Source organism: Ambystoma mexicanum, chromosome 1p (genome assembly GCF_040938575.1).
Source record: "Ambystoma mexicanum isolate Mex_15411 chromosome 1p, UKY_AmexF1_1, whole genome shotgun sequence".
Classification (NCBI taxonomy): domain Eukaryota; kingdom Metazoa; phylum Chordata; class Amphibia; order Caudata; family Ambystomatidae; genus Ambystoma; species Ambystoma mexicanum.
In genome coordinates, this window is record NC_090921.1 from 1,272,866,780 (window position 1) to 1,272,891,524 (window position 24,745).

Below are 24,745 nucleotides of genomic sequence, written 5' to 3' on the forward strand. Positions count from 1 at the left end.
CAAATCTGAAGATGGCTGCCAGAGGCGGTGCTTAGGTAGAGGGCAGTCATTGGCTGTGGTCAGTATGACGCAGAGACCAGTGATTGGTTATTACTGCGAAAGACAGATCAGAAACGAAACTGATACTGGTTTTTTCTTTACCGAGGATTCCCAGCCTGACGACGGGGAATATTCATGAGCATGTGAATCCATGCCAGACCCATGCTGGAGAACAACAGTTACAGGTAAGTAACTTGTTCCTTTTCTACGCGGCCCGCGCCACATCATGTTTCAGTCTGTTGTTGATGACTGATGGTATCAACATTGAAAACTGACTTTTTAAACCACTCTTAGCACCCATGTAGGAAGCTATGCGGGTGTTAAGAGGTCAAGGGGAGCGGTGAGCGGAAGGGGGCACTGGCTACCCAGGCTACTTGGAATGCGGGTTTGTACCATACAATACAGCCCACGTTTGTCCCCTTCAGGGTGCTAATGGTTGTTGTATGAGGCAGCTTGGGGACCCATCTTATAGAGGATATTGCTTTCCAAATACTCTGTGAGAAACGTATCTACAATTTGTGTAAGGTGAAAACAAGTTGGCCCTTGCAAAGTACAAGGAAAGATGTTGCACAGTAAGGCCTTATCAAATAAGTGAGAACATGTTCAAAGAGCAATATTCAGAAGTCACTATAGCAATAATCACCCATTCCACAAACTAGAACGGGGAGCAATGGCCCGGGCCCGAGTTAAAAGCCTGAGCGCAGCCTTTAACTCTGGTCCCGGGCCGTTACCACCCGTTCCAGGCTGTGGAATGGGTTATTATTGCTACTAGCGCCACGGGTTGCCAATCGGGTAACTTTGCGTCTCTTTCATTGAAACAAAATACTTACCAAAGAAGGCCACCATGAATCGGGAAGGCAGGGCTCCGTACGGAGCCCCTCTGCCATTTCCATGACTGCCAAGCGGGAACAACTAAGTGGAGGCTACAGCGGCGGTGGACGCGGCTGCCACAGTAATCGGGGTTGGGAGGATTAAAAATGAGAAGGGAAGGGAGGATGGGGGTCAGATGGCAGGGAATGCAGCCAAGCGGGTTGCTCGGAACGCGGGCTTGGATCGGTAGATTCAGCCTGCAATCCAACCATCCTGATTGGTTGCTCCCCACTTGTGCTAATAGTAAATACCCTGAATATAAGTCAGTGTTGTTTATATAAAGTTGGAAAAAGAGACCAAGCGATCAGCAGAGAAAGGAAGCATTTGTGAAGGACACCAAATGAGCACAACGACAACCACTGCTGCAGGCACCAAGTGTCACATACATGTAGTATGTGGATAGCCCTATTTGATCAGGTGATGGCCTTAACGGAACTTGTACAAGTCATTTTGGTGAAGCTGTCTACACTAGTGATGAGATCTATTGCATTCTGTGCTTGCCTCTGCTTTTTGTGCATTTGATAAGTCGTTTTTCATTGAGTGCAGACTCTTTTCTTTGTTCTTTACCATTTAAAATGTTTTAATCTTTCAGAAGGCTTTGCGGCATGTGCTAGGAAGCAGCCTGCAGTCTGAAAGCAAGGAAGATTTGTGTGAAGTGACAGGTCAGTTGCATTGGTGAAGGATGTTTTGCTGGCTTCTCTTGGTGAAAGTCTTTCTTCTATGATATATTGTTGCTAGCTTTTCTTGGACTTTACATTTCTTGTTTGTATTCACTGTTTCTTACAGGCCGTCCTCTCCATGTCTGTTGTCCTTGTTAGTGTCCACTTCGTTTATGCCACAAGTATTATTTTTCCTTGCATGATGCTCTTTTCCCTCATGAGCCTTTTTTTGTTGTCTGCTTCTTACTGTTTGACAGTTCGATCAGTGCCTGTTGGTGTTCCACTATAATCTGTCTTTAATTCTTAACCTGCTGCCTGTGTGCTTGCATATAACCTTGTGCCAACAGTGTCTTTGCAACATCCGCAGGTGGTTACCCCTGCTTTGCATGTACCTGTGGGTGGGTTCTTGATTTGCACATAGTTTGATACATAGTTGATTTTATTTTTATAGATCCTCTTTGGAAACGTGTCAAACAGAAAAAGACATGCAAAAAGAAAATGAAAGGAATGTGTGGGAGCCGAGAAGAAACTGGAACCCCCACGCTGGACGTGGAGAGTGGGACCGCAGTACGTATATAAAAATGAGCGCTCTTAGTATAAACCCTGTGCTTGAGCACTGAGCAAGCCAACAGAGGCAAATCCCCCTTCACGTGGTTAAATGCAGGTATTTGCTAATGACCCCTTGGACTACGTCGACCCCTATAATTTATTTTGGGCGATATGAAAACCCGGTGGTTGGAAAAACATGAACCATTTTGAACAATTTTGCACTGCACTCTCCTTTTCCGCTGCTAGGGATATAGATAGCATACCATTGTCCTCCCAGCCCTCTCTCCTTCCCAGTCTCTTAACCTTGTATTGATGGAGATAAGAGACCCTGCATTTTAACTTGATTTTATAGAGCCCCACCATATTCTGCTCTGCAGCTACTTCACAGTACGTTGTTTCAAATGGCTGCAGTTGTAGGTGTGTTTTTAAAGAAATATATATATATTTTTAAATGTACTTTTATTTTGAATGTTCTTGTTTGGGTATTTTGGCAGAGTCTGTACAACTTGGATTTTGCAGTTAGTGTTCCTAGAGCGATTAGAAGCGCCACTCCTCTGGCATTACTTGATCAACTCATTGTATGAGTCCTGCTGACACTTATTTCAGGAAGTTTGCCATAAGGGTATCGTTTGGGGTCCTTCACTAATTTGGATTTACCCTTATATTTTGTTTAACTTGTACTGGTGCATTGCCAGTCTGCTTGATTTCAGGTTCTACTTTGCAGTTATGTAGGTCTGGCAGAAGTATATGTAGTGGTAATGTGCCTTCCACATTAGCTCTTGTGCAGGAAGGCTTACTGTGTACTACATGCTGGCGAGCCAGGGATTTTTTTATTTTTTATTTATTTATTTTTTTAAAACTTTGTTTTATTGGCATTTTCATAATATAACAAAAGGCGCAAGACATTTTCACAAATTGTGCAGGTAACTGGCCCGAAGATCACCCTCCCCAAACGCACCCACCCCCCCCCAATAAAACTTGGTCTCCATAGAAACATTTTGCTGGGGAGCCGCAATGAAAGTTCCGAAAGTCTGGAGCTCAAGAAAGAGCGAGAGCGTTGACTACATGAATGGCTGATTAACTACCATCGTCCCCTGGGCCGTGGGCCCTGTCCGCTCCTTGTTCCCCCTGAGGATTAGTGCACATCCCAGCCCCATGTCTGCTGTACCCCGTACCAGTTTGCTTGGAAAGAGCCCAAGTCATTGTTCATCACTGCCGTCAGTTTATCCATCAGGAACATGTTTTTTACCTTTTTTAGCCAGTCCTCCTTCGAAGGGGTCTCCCGGCTCTTCCATTTCTGGGCCAGTGCAACCCTTCCCGCCCTCAACATTGTTTCCCACATTCTAGGGTATCGGGGTATGTCCGTGTCCTCCGGAGGGAGGCCCAGCAGCATTGTCAGGGGGTTCTGGGGGAGAAGCTCTTCAGAAACTTCGGCGATCCAGCCCCTCACCTCCTCCCAGTATGCCTGAGCTTTCGGGCAGTGCCACCACATGTGCCCTCTCGTACCGGCCTGGTCACATCCCCTTGGGCATGCGGGGGAAACTCCCGTGTACATTTTAGCCAACTTCACAGGTTCTCTATGCCACCCCTGTAGGATCTTGAAGTTGTGTTCCATGTCCGCCGTGAATAAGTTCCCATGGAAGGCTATTTTAAATATTCTCGACCAGGCGTCCTCCGAGATCTCATCCCCCGCTAAGTCATTCCAGAAAGTGCGGAACCCCCTTCTCTCCCCTAAGTTAACCATGTTCAGTAGCCTATACATCCCTGATACCGCACCCTTCCTGGAGGTTGCCGAGTCCAAGAGTTTCTCGAAGGGGTTCATCTGTCTTTTCAGGTTCTGGCCCCAGGCCTGGTCACATAGGATTCCCTTCAGGCGGATGTATTCAAACATGGAGAGGGACCCCTGACCGAGGGTGTCCCTCAGTTCCTCATATGGCCGGAATTCTCCTTCCCTAAACATTTGCCCCCCCCACTCCATTCCCAAGTCGGACCACGACTGGGCGTTGCGGAACCCCCTGCTTCCCAGTTTGAGGGGGTGACCCCAGAGCGATGACATCGGTGACGGCCACGATGTTAGGTGTGCCGTCTGGGGGCTTTCCCTCCAGATTGTCCAGAGGACTCCCAGGGTTGGGTGAGATTTGAGTCTGTTCTGGATGAACTTGCTAGTGGCACACAGGAGGTCTCGAATCTTTAGTGGGTGAGCGTCCATGTCCTCCAGATATGACCAGTAAGTGCCCATCCCCTCTTTCATGTGTTCTAGGAGGACGCGCAGCTGGGCGGCCCGGAAATAAAGTTGAAAGTCTGGTAACCCAAACCCTCCCTCCTTCCTCGGTAAGGTCAAGACCCTATTTGCGGTCCTCGGGGTCTTACCCTGCCATATGAACTCCTGCACCGCATTCTGGAGGACCCTGAAGGTCCGGTCAGGGACTACAGTTGGGAGGGCGGTGAAAGGATATAGTAGTCGCGGGAGAATGTTCATTTTCACAGCCGTCATGCGGCCGTACCAGGACCGGATCATTGACCTCCACCTCCTTAAATCTGCAGTAACACCTGACACAACAGGGTCGTAGTTAGCAGGGGCAAGATTGGATAAATCCCGGGTGAGGAGGACTCCCAGGTATCGAATGGAGGCCTTCCCTACCGTTATTCCTTCCAGGCTGGCAAGAGGGTCCAAGCCCGGTCCCGGGTTCTCATGGGGAGCAGGACTGATTTGGACGCATTGATCTTGAGACCAGAGAAACGCCCAAAGGTAGTCATCAGGGAGAGGAGCGGGGGGAGCGAAGATCTCGGGTCTACCAAATAAGCCAGGATATCATCTGCGAACAGGGAAAGCTTAAATTCCACCTCCCCCCCTCTTAATCCCCTTAATCTGAGTGAGCTCTGATTGCTATGGCCAGGGGTTCCATGGAGAGGACATAGATTAAAGGGGAGAGTGGGCATCCCTGCCTTGTCCCCCGCGAAAGGGGGAATGGCTCCGACAACCCGCCATTGACTTGGACCCTGGCCCTGTATAAGGCCGCCACCCAATCCCTGATGTGTGGTCCAAAGCCCATTTTCTGGAGGGTAAGTTCCATGAATCTCCACTCCACCCTGTCAAACGCCTTTTCCGAATCTAGGGACAGGATGCTCGCGTCCAAATCCGACCTCTGGGCATAGTGCAACAGATCTATAGTCTTCCGGATGTTGTCTGAGCCCTGTCTCCCCCTAATGAACCCCACCTGGTCGCCGTGGACCAGCTTCGGCAAGACCCCCTCCAACCGCCCCCCAAGCACCTTGGCCAGAATCTTTACATCAACATTCAATAGGGAGATGGGTCGGTAGGAGGAGCATTCCCTGGGGTCCCTGCCGTCCTTTGGGAGCACCACAATAATTGCCTCCATCATGGAGTCCGGGAGGGACCCCCCCCCTCCAGCACCGCGTTGAACACTTTTACCAAGTGGGGGGAAGAGAATCGAGCGGAACCTTTTGTAAAAGTAAACCGAGTAACCGTCCTCGCCTGGAGAAGTGCCCGCCTTCATCCCTCTAATCGCGCGCTCCACCTCGTCCTCGGTCACAGGGCCCTCCAACCCCTCCGCCATCTCCCTGGTCAGGGCCAGGATCTGGATTGAATTCAGGAACCCCACCAACTCCGCCTCCTCCCCATTATACTCAGACGAATATAGTTTCTCATAATATCGGCGGAAGGCCTCGCCAATGTGGGGCGTGTCATAGCCTACCTTTCCCGCCTCGTTCTTAACCGCTTTCACTAATCGGCTTCTCTGCACCTCCCTCAGTTTCCAAGCCAAAATCCTATCCGCCCTGTCCCCTTTTTCGTAGTACTTTTGTTTGACCAGTTGAAGACTCCTCTCCGTCTTGTGGAGAAGGAGATCCTTCAATTGGAGTCTATAGTCGTCCAGTGCGGTCACCTGATCGCGGTCTAGGGGAACCGTGGGAAGACCCCCATGTTGGAATGGGGCGATTTTCTCCCTGAGATACCTTTCCTGGGCCTCCATTTCCCTTTTTTTCTGGGCTCCCATTTTGATCAAGATTCCCCATAAGGTCGCCTTAAAGGCGTCCCAGAGGGTATGTGAACCCACCTCCCCGTTGTCATTGAGTTCAAAGAATTCCGTGATGCCCTCGAGGACCTCCTGGGCCAGGACTTCGTCCTTTAGCAGGGAGTCGTTGCACTTCCATCTCCCTCTGCGTTCGTATAGACCTCCCCTTGCTATAGTGACTCGGACCAAGTCGTGGTCAGACCAGGGGACGGGGTCGACCCTGTGGCCTGAGGTAAATGGGTGTAGGGTCTCGTCCACCAGGATGTAGTCTATCCTGGAGAACGACGTGTGGATGGCTGAATAACATGTAAAAGAGGGGGAGTCTGTTCTGGGGACGGGGATCGTGTCCAACAGACCCAGTTCTAGGTTGACTTTTTGGAAAGTGCGCGCCATGATCTCGTCCGCTGCCCTGGAGGACTGCGGACCTGCACGTCTCCTGTCCAGGACGGGGTCCAGAACCATGTTGAAGTTCCCCCCCCCCCCCACCCCCCCCCCCCCCCACAACCACCGTGCCATGGATGAAGTACTTAAGTTTGTCCCCCACCTCCTCCCAGAATTGGGCTTGGCCTTTGTTTGGGGCATAGATGGCAGCTAGGGTCAGTGGGGCCCCCTGCAGGGACCCCCGCACCAGCAGGTAACGGCCCTCTGGGTCTTTCAGCGTGGCTTCATTCTCAAAGCCCACATGCTTCGCTACTAGGATGGCAACCCCTCTCTTTTTGCACTTGTGGGATGCACTATGAACCTCGCCAATTCCCCCTCCGCGCAGTTTGGGCTCCTTCCCCCGTGGCCAGTGAGTCTCTTGCACGAAGAGAAAATCCAGGTGTGCCCTTCTAAATTCTTTACAGACCAGGGACCTCTTGGTGGGGGTATTTAAGCCACGAACATTAAGTGAGCCCACCCCCAGGGCGGGCAGCCTGTCAGCCATGGTCTCTATGTTCCTCTCTCTCGGTCAACTTCTTCCCAGCGCTCTTCCCCGCATGCTCTGTTATTTCAACTCTGTGTTCCCCTTCTCCCCCCGCCCCCTCCCCCCGGGTGGGCCTAAGACAAAACCCCAACTGCCCCCCTTCCCCGAACCGTAACTGAACTTCCCCCAACTCCCACGTTCCCTCCCACCCGGCGTCCAGCCAAGTAGTTCTTCCATCGCTGGCTTTTGGCCGAACCACCAGCCTGCCCACCTCGGCCAGGCAATCTGCATAAGAAGCTCATCTCCTTGAGCCCCCTAAGATCCCCCGCGGCTGTGACCCCTCTGCAAACCCCACCTACTTGCAGGTCGTAGGGACGTCGATAGTAGTGAATCCTCTGAGTCTGCGTCCCTCCGACCAGGGCACACCAGATGCCCCCGTGCTCAGTCCTCGGAGTCGTTACGTTCTCCGTCCTTTGATGGGGAGGGGGCGTTCATTTTCCTGAATTTTCTCGCGCCGGTGCGCTTTCTCCTCTCGCCGGACGGTCCAGGGCCACCGGGTCTCCCGTGCTCCGGCCCCGACGGGACCCTCCGGGGGTTTGTGTCCACTGTATATTTTTGTATGGCTCCCCTTATGTCCAGGGATTTATTTTTAAGGCTACTTAAATAGTCATTTGAATTTTTTTTTTTCCACATATCGGAATAGCTTGGTAGTGCAGTTGTATTCTTTTAATAGTTTTTTTAATTCAATTTTCGTGGTAACCTATGTAAAATGTTATTCTAGTGTAGACTTGCCATACCTCGATCTGCTTACCCGTGCTCGATTATAAGTTAACCAAAGTATTGGGTCTAAGTCTTAGGTCTTTATTGAATCATAAATTGTTGAAAACGATAATGCCTGCCTTCGCGTGACAGGGGGATTTTCGATTGGAGTAAAAACAAATATTGGACTGTTCCTTGGGTTAATAGCCAAGTCAATGGAGCCCTTTCTGCCACCATAACTAAAACCTATTTTATACACACTGGGGCACAGGTAATTTTACTTCAACTAAAACAAGTGTTATAGTCACTTTACAACAGCTCACAGGTTTACTTTCTGCTCTGGTAAATTTGGGTTTTGTTTTTGTACATCAGCATTGCTTTGGGTTCAGATGAATCACCTTTACAGAAGGTTTCATTACAGTTCATAAAATCGGGGGTGAGAGAGTTGTAACCCTGGAGCATGCCACTTGATGAATTTATCATGGTCGAAAATTTGGAAGACTAAATGGGCTGTAGTTTTGAATGAATGATTGTAACCACTTTACAGTAGTGCCTAATTTTCTTGTTCAATTATATTGGTTCAAGCAACGCCTACACAGAATTTAATTACCTTGACATGTATCACTGAAAGGTAGAGGAGAATTAAGCTGCACTGTTATTTTCCTATAGGGATATGTGGAGATGTTCTCTGTTTGCTAGTGCGTGCTGACTGGTGCAAATTCTACTTCTCTTATTTTATTCATGGCTTCTTTACATTAAATCTGCCCTCCCTTCCTCCACCTCCTCCAACATTGAGTTAATTTTAACAGTGATATGCAAGTCTCTCCTTTAATAGCCTTGATCACATCTGACGACACTTGATTCATATTTATTTACTTCATTTGTAAAGGACACATACAACCCAGAGACATTGAGGCGCTGTTGCAGGTACATGTCAAGGAGGCACACTTAGTCATATAATAAAGTATTAGTAGCAAAGACAAGGAGCATAGGTAAAATTACATTGGTTACATTGGGTCATAGGATTCTCATGCATATTGGTTGTACTGTACATACTGTAGTAAAGTTTGGAAAAAAAAATAGCTGACTGAATGGGAAGGGTGGGCAGGTTAGGAGAAGAGCTGGATTTTGAGGGCTTTACAAAAGATCCAGTAATATTTCTTAACCCTCGGGGACGGGTTGATGTAATTCCAGAGTTTAGCAGCGCGGTAGGGGAAGCTGGAGCCTCCAGCTTTGCATCTTCTCACTTTGAGTGAGCCTATCTTCTGGCTTTGGAGATGTGTTCTCTTTTCGGGATATATTAACATGCTAGTCAGCACAATGGACTGCAGGAACCGCGTTCATCCTGGGAGTTGCATTAAATTGATTAAGACTGACACTGCCCATATGCAGGATCCTAGAGCACTTCAACATTGGAGAGGGAGCTCTCCCTGAGTGTAAAATTTAATACATAACATAAATACTCTTTATTGGAAAATGTCCACTTCATAAAAGAAAGATACTGTTTGAACTGCGTTTCCAGATACTTTCCATGCAGAAATAAGAGACCAAGATACCCTTAGCAGAAACTTGTAAAAAATTACTCCACCCCTTTATGGTCGGAGCAACAGATTCCATCATGCACTACAATGACAGTCTGTTTGTTCTTTTTCTGGTCTGTGCCAGAGAATCTTTGAACACAACTGTTTTTCAGTAACTTTTTCACAGAATTTCAAAATGCTTATTTGCCGTCCTGTTCTACTTTTTGGATTGTTTTTTCCTGAAAAGGTAGGACATTTATATTGCCTTTTTAGCAGTGTTGGCTGTCCTGTAGGTCACAACGGGCTAGGATTTGACAAGTGTGGTGCCTGTAGAGGGGGAAATCCACATCTGACAGCCATATGGTGGTGTGCTCCATATGCCAAACAAAGTATTGCTTGGACTCGCCCCCTCGCTAGGACGCTTCCCCCCCTCTCGCCCCCTTGCTAGGACGCTTCCCGCCCCCTCGCTAGGACACCCCCCCCCCCTCGCCCCCTTGCTAGGGCGCTCCCCCCCCTCTCACCCCCTTGCTAGGATGCTTCCCCCCCTCTCGCCCCCTTGCTTGGTCTGCTACCCCCTCTCGACCCCCTCGCTTGGTCTGCTCCTCCGTTGCTCTCGCCCCCTCGCTTGGAGGCTGCCCCCGCGTTGCTCTCGCCCCCTCGCTTGGAGGCTGCCCCCCCGTTGCTCTCGCCCCCTCGCTTGGAGGCTGCCCCCCCCGTTGCTCTCGCCCCCTCGCTTGGAGGCTGCCCCCCGTTGCTCTCGCCCCCTCGCTTGGAGGCTGCCCCCCCGTTGCTCTCGCCCCCTCGCTTGGAGGCTGCCCCCCCGTTGCTCTCGCCCCCTCGCTTGGAGGCTGCCCCCCCGTTGCTCTCGCCCCCTCGCTTGGAGGCTGCCCCCCCCGTTGCTCTCGCCCCCTCGCTTGGAGGCTGCCCCCCGTTGCTCTCGCCCCCTCGCTTGGAGGCTGCCTCCCCGTTGCTCTCGCCCCCTCGCTTGGAGGCTGCCCCCCCGTTGCTCTCGCCCCCTCGCTTGGAGGCTGCCCCCCCGTTGCGCTCGCCCCCTCGCTTGGACGCTGTCCCCCCGTTGCGCTCGCCCCCTCGCTTGGACGCTGTCCCCCCGTTGCGCTTGCCCCCTCGCTTGGACGCTGTCCCCCCGTTGCGCTTGCCCCCTCGCTTGGACGCTGTCCCCCCGTTGCGCTTGCCCCCTCGCTTGGACGCTGTCCCCCCGTTGCGCTCGCCCCCTCGCTTGGACGCTGTCCCCCCGTTGCGCTCGCCCCCTCGCTTGGACGCTGTCCCCCCATTGCTCTCGCCCCCTCGCTTGGACGCTCCCCCTCCCTTGATCTCGCCCCCTTGCTTGGACGCTCCCCCCCCTCGCCCCCTTGCTTTGATGCTCCCCCCCCCCCCTCTCTCCCCGGGTGCTCTTGGGTGTTAAGTAATACTTCAATACAAATCAATTGATCATTAATTTAGCAAAAACATATGTTATGACTTGCAGCACTCGCAGATGTTACAAAAGATATGTATGGAAACGGAATAATGTGGAAGTAAAGTGTAGTGGTTGTACTACCTAGGTTATATAGTGTCATTAAGAAAGCAGCTGGAAAGATTCAAATTAAGGATGGAGGAAAAGATCTTTTCATACCTTTCATTAAATAAATCTGTGAAAGGTACATTGTGTGCATACTCATTGGTCCCCCTGATCGGATTTTATAGGCTCATGGTGTCTGCTATTGTATTGAATGGCTGTGAACTGCTGAATTTTAAGAATGAAAAATGTTTTGATGTACCGAAAGGTAAAATTCTAAAACGGGCCGTGGGCCTTCCGATCTCTGTTCCAATCAGTGTCGTCAGGTTGGAATTGGGATTGATGTCTTGGCAGTCACAGTACTTCAAGAGGAGCCTATCCTTACAGAAAGTTATCATGGTCGATACCTTGAGTCTTGGTTATCATTTAAATGCTTTATTGGTGAAGGGATCAAATCCCTTCTTGCAAATGTTCGAGAAGCGTGATATGATTGATCTTAATGGGTCTGAATCAGATGACGTGGTGAAAAGGAAAACCTTAGTTGGACGGATCAATGAAAGTCCAGGATCTGGGTAGATTAAACCTTTACAACGGGAAAGACATTTTTCATCTACCCCAGCATGATTTAAGAATTTACCAACTTTTGTGTTAATTGGTCCTAAATTAGGACTTCCTACGGCACTTTGAAGGTGTACACTCTGTGGTATGGAATCCTTGGAGACTTTGCGCCATTTGGTGATGAATTGCTCTTCACTACCAAATCAAAGGATCTCGAGTTTGGGACCTCTCATTCATTCAACTTCTCAGGTTCAAACGGAAAGCCTATAATAGACTAATGACAAGTCTCCAGCTTTCTTTTATATTGACTTTGGTAAAATTGTTGGTGGAAATATTCATTGAATTGAGTAAGGTTGTAATGCAAGATTAATATGACTTCAGACAGATCTATGATGTATAATTAATTTCCTTTTACCAAAATAAATGAATTTGAGACAATTTGATATAAGATCAACTGCTGCTATGGGTATTTTTATTATGATGTATTTATGTATTTTATTTTTATTGCTGTCTTTTTGAAATGTGTAATTGTACAATCTGTACTAACAAAACACAAAGAAAATAATTGCAGAACACCTTCAAACTATGCATGAACTTTCTCTTTGAAGTTTTGTGGCGTTGATGGGCCGGGTGGCGAGATCGATCACACAAAACCCATTGAGTGATTTGCAGGACAAAGGTTCCAATCCCGTTTGCACATCCCAACATGAATCCTCCTTCACCCACAAACCTTTTTTTGGCAGAGTTGTGATTGATGTAGAAGGGTGAAGACTGCTGTTGGGCTTAGACAGTGAGCACAGTTGCCTGAATACACTGTCAGACTCACACAGCACACTACACACTACAAATCCTGGCAGTTTCTCACTATTCCCCGGAGACACAGAGAAAGCCCCACAAAATTGCAATCTCCAGTCCAATAACGGAAATTAGCCAGCTCTGCTCTGTCCGCATCAAAATGTCCAGGCATATCCCTGTTCAGAGGGTTCACTTTCTAGGGGCAACCCTGGACACTTTGAGGAAATGTTATCAATAAATTCGACATCCCCTGCAATATCCCTTTTTTTAATTACTCATGTTTGGTCAAGTACTGGTGCTCATACGTTCTGGTGACAAAGCAGCAATGTGATTTCTGGGAGCAGGGACCACCTGTTTTACAAACCCCATCCATCTAGTCAGACTAGACACAGCCCCCACAGAATCTTTTTAGAATCTAGAAAGTTTTTTAAATTGGCTTACTCCGCCACTTTCTCTCTGAAGTTTTCTCTGTGCCCTACACTCTTTTACCTTACACCCCCAGATGTCTCATTGGCTCACCCATTACCTCACCACCAATCAGACCCTACTATAATTGTTAAACCCAGGATGCACTATACAGAAACTGACCATGCCCATGTATTTCACTTCATGAGTGTACTTTCCACCCCTTGTCACCACTATCCTTTCCCTGGTTGACCAGTGATCGATCTGCATGCACTGCTTTTTATTTTGATTTTCTCATGGCTTTTATGTCTGGGTATCAGGAGTAAATCACACTGTGGGAACTCCTAACTCAAATCCCTCATCTGGACCGACCACTCAGCCCTACCCTTCTCTATCCACACACCTACCCCACCACCCCACATCCACCCAATCTCACCAGAAGACCACAAATGCTGGAACATGGTCAAGGTACTTCCTGACCTAGCTGAAGCCCTGCTACGCTCACTCCCGCCCACAGACAGACCTCTACCTATTGAATCATTTGACTCTTTGCTCAGTGAAACACTCATCCCTCTGACCCCTTCACGACCCACCTGCAAAGGACCAATCCCCAAATGGTTCACACACTACCTGAAATCTGTCAAAACCCATAACCGCTCTCTCGAGCGCAAATGGCGAGCAACTGACTCCTTGTAGCAAATCCCTGTTCCCTTGCCATCACGAACTACAAAACCGAGATCCGAAAGGCCAAAAAGCCCTATGATAATAAAAGAATCCTAAACTGCCACAACAGTAGTAAAAAGCTCCACAGGGTCATCACAGAATTGTGAAGCCTACTGGCACCATTGCCCAACCACGCCCCTCTGCGACTCTCTCCCATCATTTCTACAGAACAGCACTTGACAGGACAGCCGCCCTTAATGCCAAACTCGCCAACCCCCCTGCCAACTGTCCCCCACACTCCCCCCTCAACACTGACCTTCAACTTCTACAAGCCGATCTCGAGTGAGGAATTCATCAAACTACTGTCCAGCAAAAAAGACACTGCAGACTCTGAAGGATGCGCCGCTCTGAGTCTGCTTGATCTTTCAGCTGCCTTTGACAACATTAACCACTTGACCAACTCCACTCCCTTGGAATCCGAGACCTGACTCTCACTTGCATTGCCTTATTCCTTAGCAACAGAAAACAAATCATTACCCTTCCACCTTTTGCCTCCTCCGCTTGCCCAGTGAACACCAGAGTACCGCAAGGCGCTTGCTTCTATGCCCTCCTGGTCAACCTTTGTTACTTGGCATTTATATAGAGCTCTATATATCATTGGTATGGCCTCAAATCGCTGGTAGGTTTAACGCCCTCAGGAACCGTAGTTCTGGTCGTTTGAGAGGTAGTCATAGGGTGCGTGGGTGCACCAGTTATGTGCGCAGCTGATGTAATTGCATGATGGTAGCTGCATCCTAGCGTTAGGTGTGGTGCTGAAGATATCAGTTGAATTGTGCAGCCTGGTGGGTGGACACCCAGACTGGGCTCTGGCTGCGTTAGTCCTGAAGGACGCATATGTGAGCAACCAGGCCGGAATGTGCTCGGCTAGCTCCGTTTTATAGGGTGATGAGGTGTTCATGGGGTCATATTCATATGTGAACAGCTAGACCGAATTAATCGGAGGTATAGTTGTCTTCTAGTTGTATGATGTTATAGTAAAGAGTAAGCATAGTGATGTGATAAGATGGTTATCTTTAAAGCGCCGGAGACCAGGCACGTGAACAGGATGGCGGGGAATGCAGCGACACACGGTCACGATACAGGGTGTCATGTTAACATTTGCATTTTTATCTAGAAGCAATTCAGGATAGTGTTCACCCAGGTGTAGGGCGTGCTAATATTTGCAATTCTATCAAGAATCGAACTCGGGCCAATGTTTGCGACATCATCCAGGCGTGGCACATGACACCATTCGCAACTCCATTCAAGTGTGGCACATGCTAACATTGACATTTCTATCTATTTACATGACCCAACTGCCAGGGATCATCCACTCGCACCACCTCAGTTATATTGACCAATGGATGACTAGAGACCATCTCCTTCTCAACCCGGGGAAAACTGAAATCGTGTAATGTGGCAACACTGCTCTACTCCCATGGCCACCCTCCCTCCCCCCCTCCCCCCCCGAACCACCAGCTCAGTCAAAAACCTTGGATGCATATTGGACTTTGACCTAACCCTGTGCCACCAGATCAATAACTTATCCAAATCCTGTCACTACCACCTCAGGCTGCTGCAACGCATCTTCCCTTATCTCTTCCTTCCCCAACAGATTGACCTCTGTCTAAATTGCTCAGACTACACTATGCGAATACCATATACCTAGGCGCTCGGCCATACCAACTTAACAAACTCCAAAGAGTCCAAAACTCAGCTGCTAAACCCCTGCTTGCTCTGGCTTACCATTAGTGGAAGAGCCACTTTCAAAATCCTATGCATCACACACCGAGCAGTGCACAAGTCTGGCCCATCATACCTCCAAGAAAAGACTATACGCTACCAGCTCGGCCCTCCTAGTGATCCAGGCCTCCAACTCCGCTAGACTGGGAGGGTTGGCCTTCTCAACCTTGACACCAACCATATGGACTTTGCTACCTCCCTGTATCCATCACACACATGATTCCATGGCCTTCTGTAAAGCAGTAAAAACATTGTTTTTCCCAAATCCATGAATGATGCTCTGAAGGCCAAAAACCAATCCCCAATTACCAAAGTCCAGTGAGAACAAGAACTAACCTAAAACATAACATGTGAGACATCGAATAGCAGTAACCAATAAATTAACTCACCGCGAAAAGCAGGGCAGTCATGACACGGAAATCGGGCCGGCGACCGATACATTTCCTGCCTTTTGCAGCTAAAAGCTACTCGCTGAACCCAGCCTCCAAAGTACTGCTGTTGCTATAGTATCAATAGAGGCAACCTCTACACAGGAATGATAACTAATAAACCCTGTACCGGCATGAGAGAAGCAACCACGCTTGGCTAAACGCTCTCAAGAGATCATATATAACCCAAGAAGCACTCCCACCCAGCCTAAAAAAATCTGTAAATGAACCGGAAATAGGCCCCCAAGAACAACTCAAGAGTGAAATACATTACCAAGAACCCCTCTTGCAGACTCCCCCTGCGCACTGAGCTCCGTAACATCCCATATAGTGATGCCACCCACCGGCAACTGCATACACTCGTTCCTACCATTATGCTCACCCTCTACTTTACACCAACAAACCATAGAATGCAGCTACACCACTAGATCAATTCAGCCTAGCTGCACACATACCTACATCGCTCGTATACCACCCCCACAACCTGGTAGAATGCAGCTTTACCCCACAAGAAAATCGGCCCAGCAGCACACATCTCTTGCGGATGCTCCACGTCAGCCAGAATGCAGACTCAGAGACCACCCTCCATGCTGCGCACTTGACACTGATCTCTCACATCCACCCCACTACACTTAGCACTAGAACGCAGCCTACATGCGCAATCCGCACCGGCTGCACACATACCAAGACGTCCCTAGCACTATATGCTACACTACTCAACTACGGACCACGGTCCCTGAGGGCGTTCAACCCACAGCGCTTTGAGATCATACCGATGGTACATTAGGTGCTATACAAATGCACTATAACAAAACATTCTTTGTGGTCCTTTACACATTCACCTGAAACCCAAATGGTCTTTACCTAAAGTCTGTCATTGGCTCGCGCTCACTTCCCCATTCACTCTACCTTCATCCATTCAGTTAACTCTTCAAGCACCCATCAGGATGGCCTTCCACGCTCAAAAGATCCCTCTCCAACCTTTTGTTTCTGCTGTTTTTCAACTTGCGATATCTTACTCATGCCACTTTGTCAAGACTACCATCACCCCTAGTGCTTCGCAAATCTAGTGTCCCCTAACTGCCTCTGCAACCCTCCTGTGCTGCATACAAATTCAGGTTTTCATAACCTTTTGATTTTTTTGTAAGATCAATCCAGATACAATCACTCTTGTTCACAGCCTACAGAGAAACCGATCAAATGTGAAATTCCCAAAATATAACAGTCATAAATACACACTCTCGAGCTTAATGAAAAGTGTCTTGCACTCATTAAGTACACATATATTTCTAAAGGGCATAGAGCTATACATTACTTTACTTGTGCATCTTGCCTGCTTTCATAAACCCCCCACTAAAGAATAAAGCTGGTTTCAATAGACCCCACCCAATAATGTGTTTAAGATGTAAATCTGCTCCTGACCTAAGAATTTAAGTCCTTGAGTTAGTTCCGAAACAGATACATATTTTAACACACTAGCAATGACATTGCAATCCAATTCTAAGAACATAGATTCTTAATTATTACATCATCTTAAAGTTTAGGGCAGAACCTTTACTTTCATCGCACCACAAACCGAAAAATAATGTACAAAGTTATCACTAGTAGATTTATCACTGAGGTAAAACTTGTACTCCTATGTCCCGTCCCATTTCCTCCATACTTTTGGACATTCCGTCCAGACGGGACTGGAGCACTTTTGTAAAAAAAAAAAAATGGCATCAAATTGAAAAATGTGTCGTCCTCTTTTTACACAGGGTACTGCACGTGGCCGTAACCCCGCCCTCCTGAGCTCTGCCCCACGCGCCGCCCTTGAGTCCTTTTCTCCGCACGGTCGGGGCTGGACGCATTTGCATCAGCGGAAAGACATTTTTCTTAATTCCCGTTGTCGTCCTCTCCTGCTCCGGTTCTGCAGTCGCGTAGTCCTCAGTCTATGCCAGATCGTTTGGGATTTCTCTTGTCCTCTTGTGAACGTCGCTTCGCTAGGGTGGATCCCCATTCTTTCTGTTTGGAGTGTCTGGGACCGGATCACTGTTGGGACTCTTGTTTCTACTGCAACTCCCTTTTGGTCCGGGCATTTCAGCGTTGTCTTCGTCGGTGAGAAGAGGTCTTCCAGTGTGTTCCTCCACCGCATTTTCAACTCTTCGATGAAAAGAAGAGACGCCCAGTAAGTTGTGTGTTTTTTTTTTTTTTTTTAAAGGGCAAAGGGCACCCCGGCCGGGGGACTTCTTCCTGGGGTCCTCCAGGTCCAGGGGGGGCTTCAAGAGCTCTGCTACCAGGGTTTCCCCTGAGGTGCCTTGCAGGCCTAATAGACGTACCAGGGTTTTCTCCAAGGGTTCCCGCGAGGGGCCTGTCGACGCCAGATTACGATCCGAGGTTCACCAATCAAGTGCTAATAGTCAGCCCAGTCTTACTGAGGTTTTGGGTACCAGAGTTCGCTCCGAGGTCTCCTTGTTTGGAGCTTCCCATACAGACAGGTGGATTCCTCAACATTCCTGCGCTCGCGGCGATTCCAGTTCTGTTGAGGGGGCACGGGGAGAGGTCTCTGACCGTAACTGCTCTGTTACCGACTTTGCCGAGGTTCCTCTCTTAGAGGCTAATTCAGGGGGCCCAGTCAGGATGTCCAATAAACATCTGAGGCCCCATAGTACCAGCTCTGCCGAGGATCCTTGTGTCAAGGCTAAACTTTCAATCAAGTACCCTTGCCAGTCTGTGGAGATACCTGCCTAATCCACACATGTGACGCAGTTCTTCTCCGATAACAAAATGGCGGGCCTTCCTGCGTGGTCTACGGCGGCCATTTTGGATTCTTCCATTACATCCACACTATCGACGACTGGTCCTGGGAGCCTTATGTTTGGTGGACAGCCTTTTCCACGGGACAGTGTGAATCCGTTCTGCCCTTCTTACGACTGGCGCGCTCGGATGCCACTACTGCATATGGTCTCGCTTCCTCCTGCTACTGCCCCTTTGGTCTATGTAGACCCGGTTGGTGGCAGGCTCTCTTGGCAGCCTTCCTCACTACGTTTGTGGGGGTACGCCCCTTTCGAGTGGCCTCTGCCCACTCCAGTGCCTAAAACTTTGCCATATGCCTTTTTTGGGGACGTTTCATAGTCTTATGAACTCTGACCCCTTGAGGGAGTACTTTAAGGGTCTTTTTAGGGAGATCTACCTTCCGGTGCTGCATGCTACCCCAACAGTTCCAGCCACGGCACCTGTCGCCCGGCAGTGGTACCGCCTCTACCTCCTGGCCCACCTCCAACTCTTCCGCCTCTGCCTCCTTTGTCTCCGGTAGACAAGACTCCAGCACGGTGATATGTCAATTTGACGCCAGTCGCATCGCAACGTTCTGCTCCTGACGTACTGGACGACCCTCAGGCAGATCAGGATAGTGAGGACCAGCCCCGCTCTGTCAGAGCATTCCATGATCTGGTCTTGGACATGTCTCTCCTTGACATACCAGTACCTGAGGCACCCGCTCCGCACAAAGTGGTGCTTTTGGGAGCGCTCACCCTGTCTCCGCAGGAGCGCACCAGCCTGTTCCTTCAAAGGGTCGTTCTGGCCGTGGCCTGCAAGGTCTGGGATAAACACCACACTGGGCTGCATATCAATAAAAGAATTGATGCCTGTTAAAGGCTTTGCACCTCCGAGGAAGTAGCCTTGGCGTCATGGCAGTTCCCTTCCTCAATGGTGCTAGCTGCCGCAACTCTGCAATCCAAGCCGGCCTCTGCAACTGCGTCTCAAGTTCTGGCCAAGGAAGACAAATTGCTTGATTCCTTGGGCAAGAAGATTTTTGCCAACTCGGTGCTGCAATTGCCTCAGGCTGACGCAGAGCACATTTTGGCGGCGGCGAATATGAAACTGTGGAGGGAGTTGGCTGATTTCCAGGAGCTGATTCCTGTGGACAGGCTTGAAGACTTTTTTTAAAGGCCGTTTGTCAGATGCCAGGGTATTGGTGCACGATATGCTGGAGGCTGCTGCGCATCATATTGATACCTCAGCTCGAGGTCTTATGTTGGGGGTAGACACCTCTCGTCAAGCTTGGCTTCATGCTTTTATGTTTTTGAAGGAGGTACAAGATAAAGTTCTGGACCTGCCATTTGACGGTAAAGAGTTGTTTCATTCTTCAACGGATGACGAGCTTAAAAAGACTAAGGTGAGTACGCAAACTGCCAAGTCTCTGTCGCTGTTAGTGAAGCCCCCAGTCAAAGCTAAGAGATCTGGAACCCAGTCTCTGCCCTCCTCAAGCTTCAGAGGGTTCCAGGACTGCAGGTCACGCAGAGCTGATCCTCAGAGTAGCTTTGTCGGAAACGGCAGCGGGGTCGATTTTTCTCTATGGCCTTCAGCCTCCTCTTCATGGACAGGTAGTCTCTCCGACAAAAAGGGTGCCGAATGATATTTTTTGGTGCTCGCACGAGACTCCGGTGGGAGGACGGATCTCGTCTCATCTGGAGGCGTGGCAGACCATCACAGACGACTGGTGGGTTTTTGTCCATCACTCCGGCGGGCTTCCGCTTGCCCCTGCCCCCTACCCCACCCTTCAATCCTCCCTTTCAGCAGTCGGGAACGCCCTCCCTCCGAGCCAAGGCCCAGAATATTCTAGACCTCAGGGTGGTGGAACCCGTTCCTCTAGTGGAGCGAGGGGAGGGTTTCTACTCTCTTCTGTTCATGGTGCCCAAACCCAACCAGGCTGGCCTGCGCATCATCCTCGACCTTTCCTAGTTCAACCTTTCTCTTCCCCAAGTGAAATTCAAGATGATCACACCTTGCCAAATTCCTGTTTGGAACGGCGACTGGCTCAGCATTGTGCACCTTCAAGACGCATATATTCATATCCTGATTTGGAGCCTGCATCGGAAATATCTGCGGTTCTCCTTGGCAGAGGAGCATTTCCAATTCTGAGTGCTCCCTTTTGCTCTTAGCTTGGCGCTGCGTGTCTTCACGAAGATGTCGGTCATCGCAGCTTTTCTTCGGCTACAGGGCATTTATTTGTATCCATATTTGGACTGGCTTCTGCGCAGTCCTTGTCCAGTGAAAGCCTCGAGCAACGTTCAGTCTCTCCTCCAGCTCCTGTGTTGCCTTGGGCTGTCGGTGAATTGGCAGAAATCCTCCATGACTATCTCTCAGGACCTGATATTTCTGGATTTCCGTTGGAACACGATCGACTGCAGAGTGTACCTGACTGGACAGGATGGCGGATCTGTTGGCCACATGTCATGTTTTCATTCACTCAAAGAGCATGTCTGCCTGGTGGTTCCAGAGGCTTCTAGGCCTCATGGCCTCGTGCGTGCTTGCTCTTCCCCTTGCGCGTCTCAAGATGAGACGCACACAGATGTCTCTTCGGAGCTCTTGGCTTCAGGGAGTGGACCCGGACACCAAAATGATTCCGGTTCCACCCTGTATGATGACAGATCTCCTATGGTGGTCATCTTCCAGAAATCGGTCGGTGGGTGCTCCTTTTCAGGAGCTCTGCCCTTAAACAACCATTATGACGGATTCCTCCCTTTTGGGGAGGGGCTTAACGTTTGATCATCTTCAGGTTTTCGACCTATGGTCGCCACAGGACAGACAATTTTTAACATAAATTATCTGGAGCTTCTGGCGATTTTCCTGGCGCTCCAAGCTCTCAAGCCAGTTATTGTGAGCAGTGGTCTGCATCTGTACAGACAATGTGGTATCCATGTTTTACCTCAACAAGCAGGGGGTGGGGGCGTACCAGGTCACCTTCCCTTGTAGATCTGGGAATAAGCCATTCAGCACATTGTTTGACTGCTGGCTGTACACATTCCGGGCCAACTGAATGTGACTGCAGACTCTCTCAGCCTACGGTCGGTGGTCAGCTACGAGTGGGAACTGAACACGGAGATCCGCTCTGACTTCTTTCGCCATTGGGGCACTCCAGAAGTGGACCTCTTTGCGACGTCGTCAAACAGGATACTTCCTCTTTATGCTTCCAGGAACATACTCTGAGCTTCTTCCCTAAGTGATGCTCTTGAAATTCCGTGGCACAACATGAGGGCCTATGTCTTCCCGCCTCTTCCCCTGATTTAAGGGTCTATTGCACTCTCCTGTTCATAGCCCCTTGGTGGCCAGCCAGATTCTGGTTTTCAGAGCTTCAGCATCTGTCAGTGTGCTTCCCGATCAGGCTTCCGCTGATTCCCAACCTGCTTCATCAGAGCGATCAGCAGGCGTGGCACCGCTCCCCACAATCATTCAGCTTGGCGGCCTGGTGCCCGAGTTCAAATCCTTAAAAAGTTTCAACTTGTCCGCGGATAATATGCGTATTATCCAGGTGGCTAGAAAACCTTCGACAAGGTCTCAGTATAGGAGCAAGTGGCTTTGGTTCTGTCATTGGTGTTAAGCTAAGCAGCTGGACCCCAGAGATGCTACCATTGACAGGCCTGTCTTTCGTTTCTCATCTGGCAAAATCAGGCATTCATGTCTCGTAGAACTTATTTTTCGGCTTTTGCCGCTTACCTGTCCATGGATGCTTGCTCTTTTTCATTGACAGACCCTATCATTAAAAGGCATTTTGCAGGTATATTGTATCTCTATCCACCTGTATGCAACCCGCATCCAAAGTGGGAGCTGAATCTGGTCCTCACTGCCTTATGCCATAAGCCTTTTGAGCCCAAAGCTATGGTGGACTTCAAGTTCCTTTTTGTGGAAAATGGCTTTTCTGAGTGCAGTGACTTTGGCAAGGCGTGTAAGTGCGCTTCAGGCCTTGTCTGTATCCATTCCTCACCTTTCATAAGGATTAGGTTGTCCTCCGGACTAATCCTTCTTTCCTTCTAAAGGTGGTATCCTATTTTCATTTGAATCAGTGTATTTCGTTACCCGTCTTCTTTCCAGACCCGGCCTAAAATGCCGATAGGGTATTACACAATTAGGATGTCAGAAAAGCTCTTAAGTTTTATTTGGACAGAACATCGAAACTTAGGAACTCTTCCCAGCTTTTTTTCACCTTCGGAGATCCGAAAGGAAAGCCAGCCTCGAAAGCAACAATCTCCCAATGGATTGCTTCCTGTATATCAGAGGCGTATACCGTTCAGGGCCTTCAGCCTCCAAAAGGAATTCATGCCCATCTTGTGCAGGGCAAGGCGGCTGCCGTTGCCTTGCAGAAATATGTTGCCTAGGAAACCATTGCCAGAGCAGCTACGTGGGCTTCCCCATCAGCTTTTTGTAAGCATTACTGCTTGGACCTGAGCTCCAGAGCCGATGCTCAATTCGGTCAGGCTGTTCTTAAAAACCTCTTTCAGTAAGGGATTTCCATCCACCCATTTTTCCTGTGAGGAGTGCTTGGTAATCTCCCAAAAGTATGGAGGAAAGGGGACGTTCCGTAGGAGTATAACAAAGTTACTCACCGTAGTGATTATCTTACCCCAAGTCCATAGTCCCCTTTCCTCCATATGCCCGCCCACCGTCCCCTCTAATAAGTATCCTCTATTATTGCTTAAAGGTCTCAGACCTGGCAATAGAAAAGGAATGAATTGCGATGCGCGGGCTGAGCTCAGGAGGGTGGGGTTACGGCCACATGCGGTACCCCGCATTATAAAAGGACACATTTTTCAATTTGATGCTTTTTTACAAAAGTGCTCTGGTCCCGTCCCACTGGACTGAATGTCCAAAAGTATGGAGGAAAGGGGACTATGGACTAGGATTAAGATGGTCACTACAGTGAGTAACTTTAATTTTTCTGCTCCACTCGTTCCAACGTTTTGAGAACAGTAGTGGTTGAATTCAATCTTTGCTGTCGTTGTAGATGTTTTGTCAAATAAGATTTGATATTTAAATCTCTACATTAATGCCATAATTGGTTAGAAAGTGCTTATCCAGCCTTACAAAAGAAAAACAAAAGTTGATGACTGCAAGGTTTAGAATTAATCTTAAAATCTGACATTCATCTGGGCAGCTCCCCAAACCATCTATCTTCAGCCTCCCAAGCCATTATAGGGAAGGTAAAGACCATATACAAATCAGGCCTGGTCCAACCCCAAAAAGGGCATCTAGACTCAACTGCTTGGTCAAATGCCTTCTGCACAAGACCACAAGCAACTCCAGGCATATTCCTGCCTCTTTGGGTGTCATCAGTGAGGTATAGCTTGGATCTCTAAACCCAGTAGGTTACGACCCATGTCTTGGCATACCCTTTCCCCCACTGGGTTATTAGAGCAAAATAAGAGGTGATGGCTGAAAGGTTTAGAATTAGTTTTAATCGCTGGCATTAATCTGAGTAACCCACCAAACCATTGTTCTTCACCCTGCGAAGCCATTACAGAGGGGCGGGGGGGGAAGACCATATGTTAATCAGGCTTGGTCCCACCTAGCCTGATTTGCATATGGTCCTTCCCCTTTCTGTAATGGCGAATGCTAATACATTGATATAAGTGTACACCGTTGCAAAAGCATTGAGTCAAGCATATGGAACCCAGAGGAGGGTAACGGTGCTAGGTGTGCTAATACCAGCATTGTCTTTAAAAGTCTTATGAGTTTTTTTTTTATTTTTACTTTTGACAACACCCAGACCCGTGGGTATAACAGCGTTATTACAACATAGCAGTGAGAGCAGGTACAGTAGAGATGTATACACTAAAAGTCCTTATTCATATAAGGCCCACAGGCTAGCGGCGCGTTACGAAAATGTTTATAAATATTTGTCAAAAAGCCATGTTTTAGTTAGTCTTTTAAAAGTAGAGAAGGATTGTTGATTGCGGATATGAGCGGGTACTGTGTTCCAGGGGGTGGGTGCATGTTGGGGTGTTAACAGTGATAGGTGAGGTACTGGGGGCGTCTTTGTGCACACAATGGAGTGATGGAAAGTGTTTTGAATTCTACTCGGGCTTTGATCAACAACTAGTGGGCTGTGCGTCTAACCGCAGAGATATTGTCCGATCGTTTAAGACTGAGGGCGGCGCGCAGAGCTTTATTCTGGAGAAGTTGAGTTTTAACATGTTGGCTTTTAAAGTGTTCATGAATAGGACATTGCAGTAATGGAGTTTGGAGAGGATTAATGCACATACTAGCGTGATGTATTTCCTCGGAGAGGAATTGCCTGCACAGGGAGATGTCTGGCTGTGTATGCAGTCGATGATGCAAGGTCATTATCTGTCTGTTCTTGCTTAGATCGGCTTTGAGGTGGACTCCTAAAGTTTGTATCTGCTTCGAGACTGGAATGGGAGTGCTGTCAATTTAGAAAGATGAGGAGTCAAGGTGTCTGATCCTGTGAGGGGGATCCGATGACCAGGAGCTCTGTTTTCTCATCAT

The 24,745-nt window shown here is 48.8% G+C and overlaps 1 protein-coding gene across 1 annotated transcript in view; it reads left to right on the forward strand.

Annotated features, from left to right (window-relative positions):
- The window catches only part of SCAF1 (SR-related CTD associated factor 1), a 472,414-nt gene that overhangs the window by 118,278 nt on the left and 329,391 nt on the right, over window positions 1–24,745 (forward strand). Inside the window, exons 3-4 of the mRNA XM_069605191.1 lie at window positions 1,502–1,571; window positions 2,020–2,135. Of these exons, the coding sequence (XP_069461292.1) occupies window positions 1,502–1,571; window positions 2,020–2,135 (186 nt within the window). The remainder of the gene's footprint in view (window positions 1–1,501; window positions 1,572–2,019; window positions 2,136–24,745) is intronic.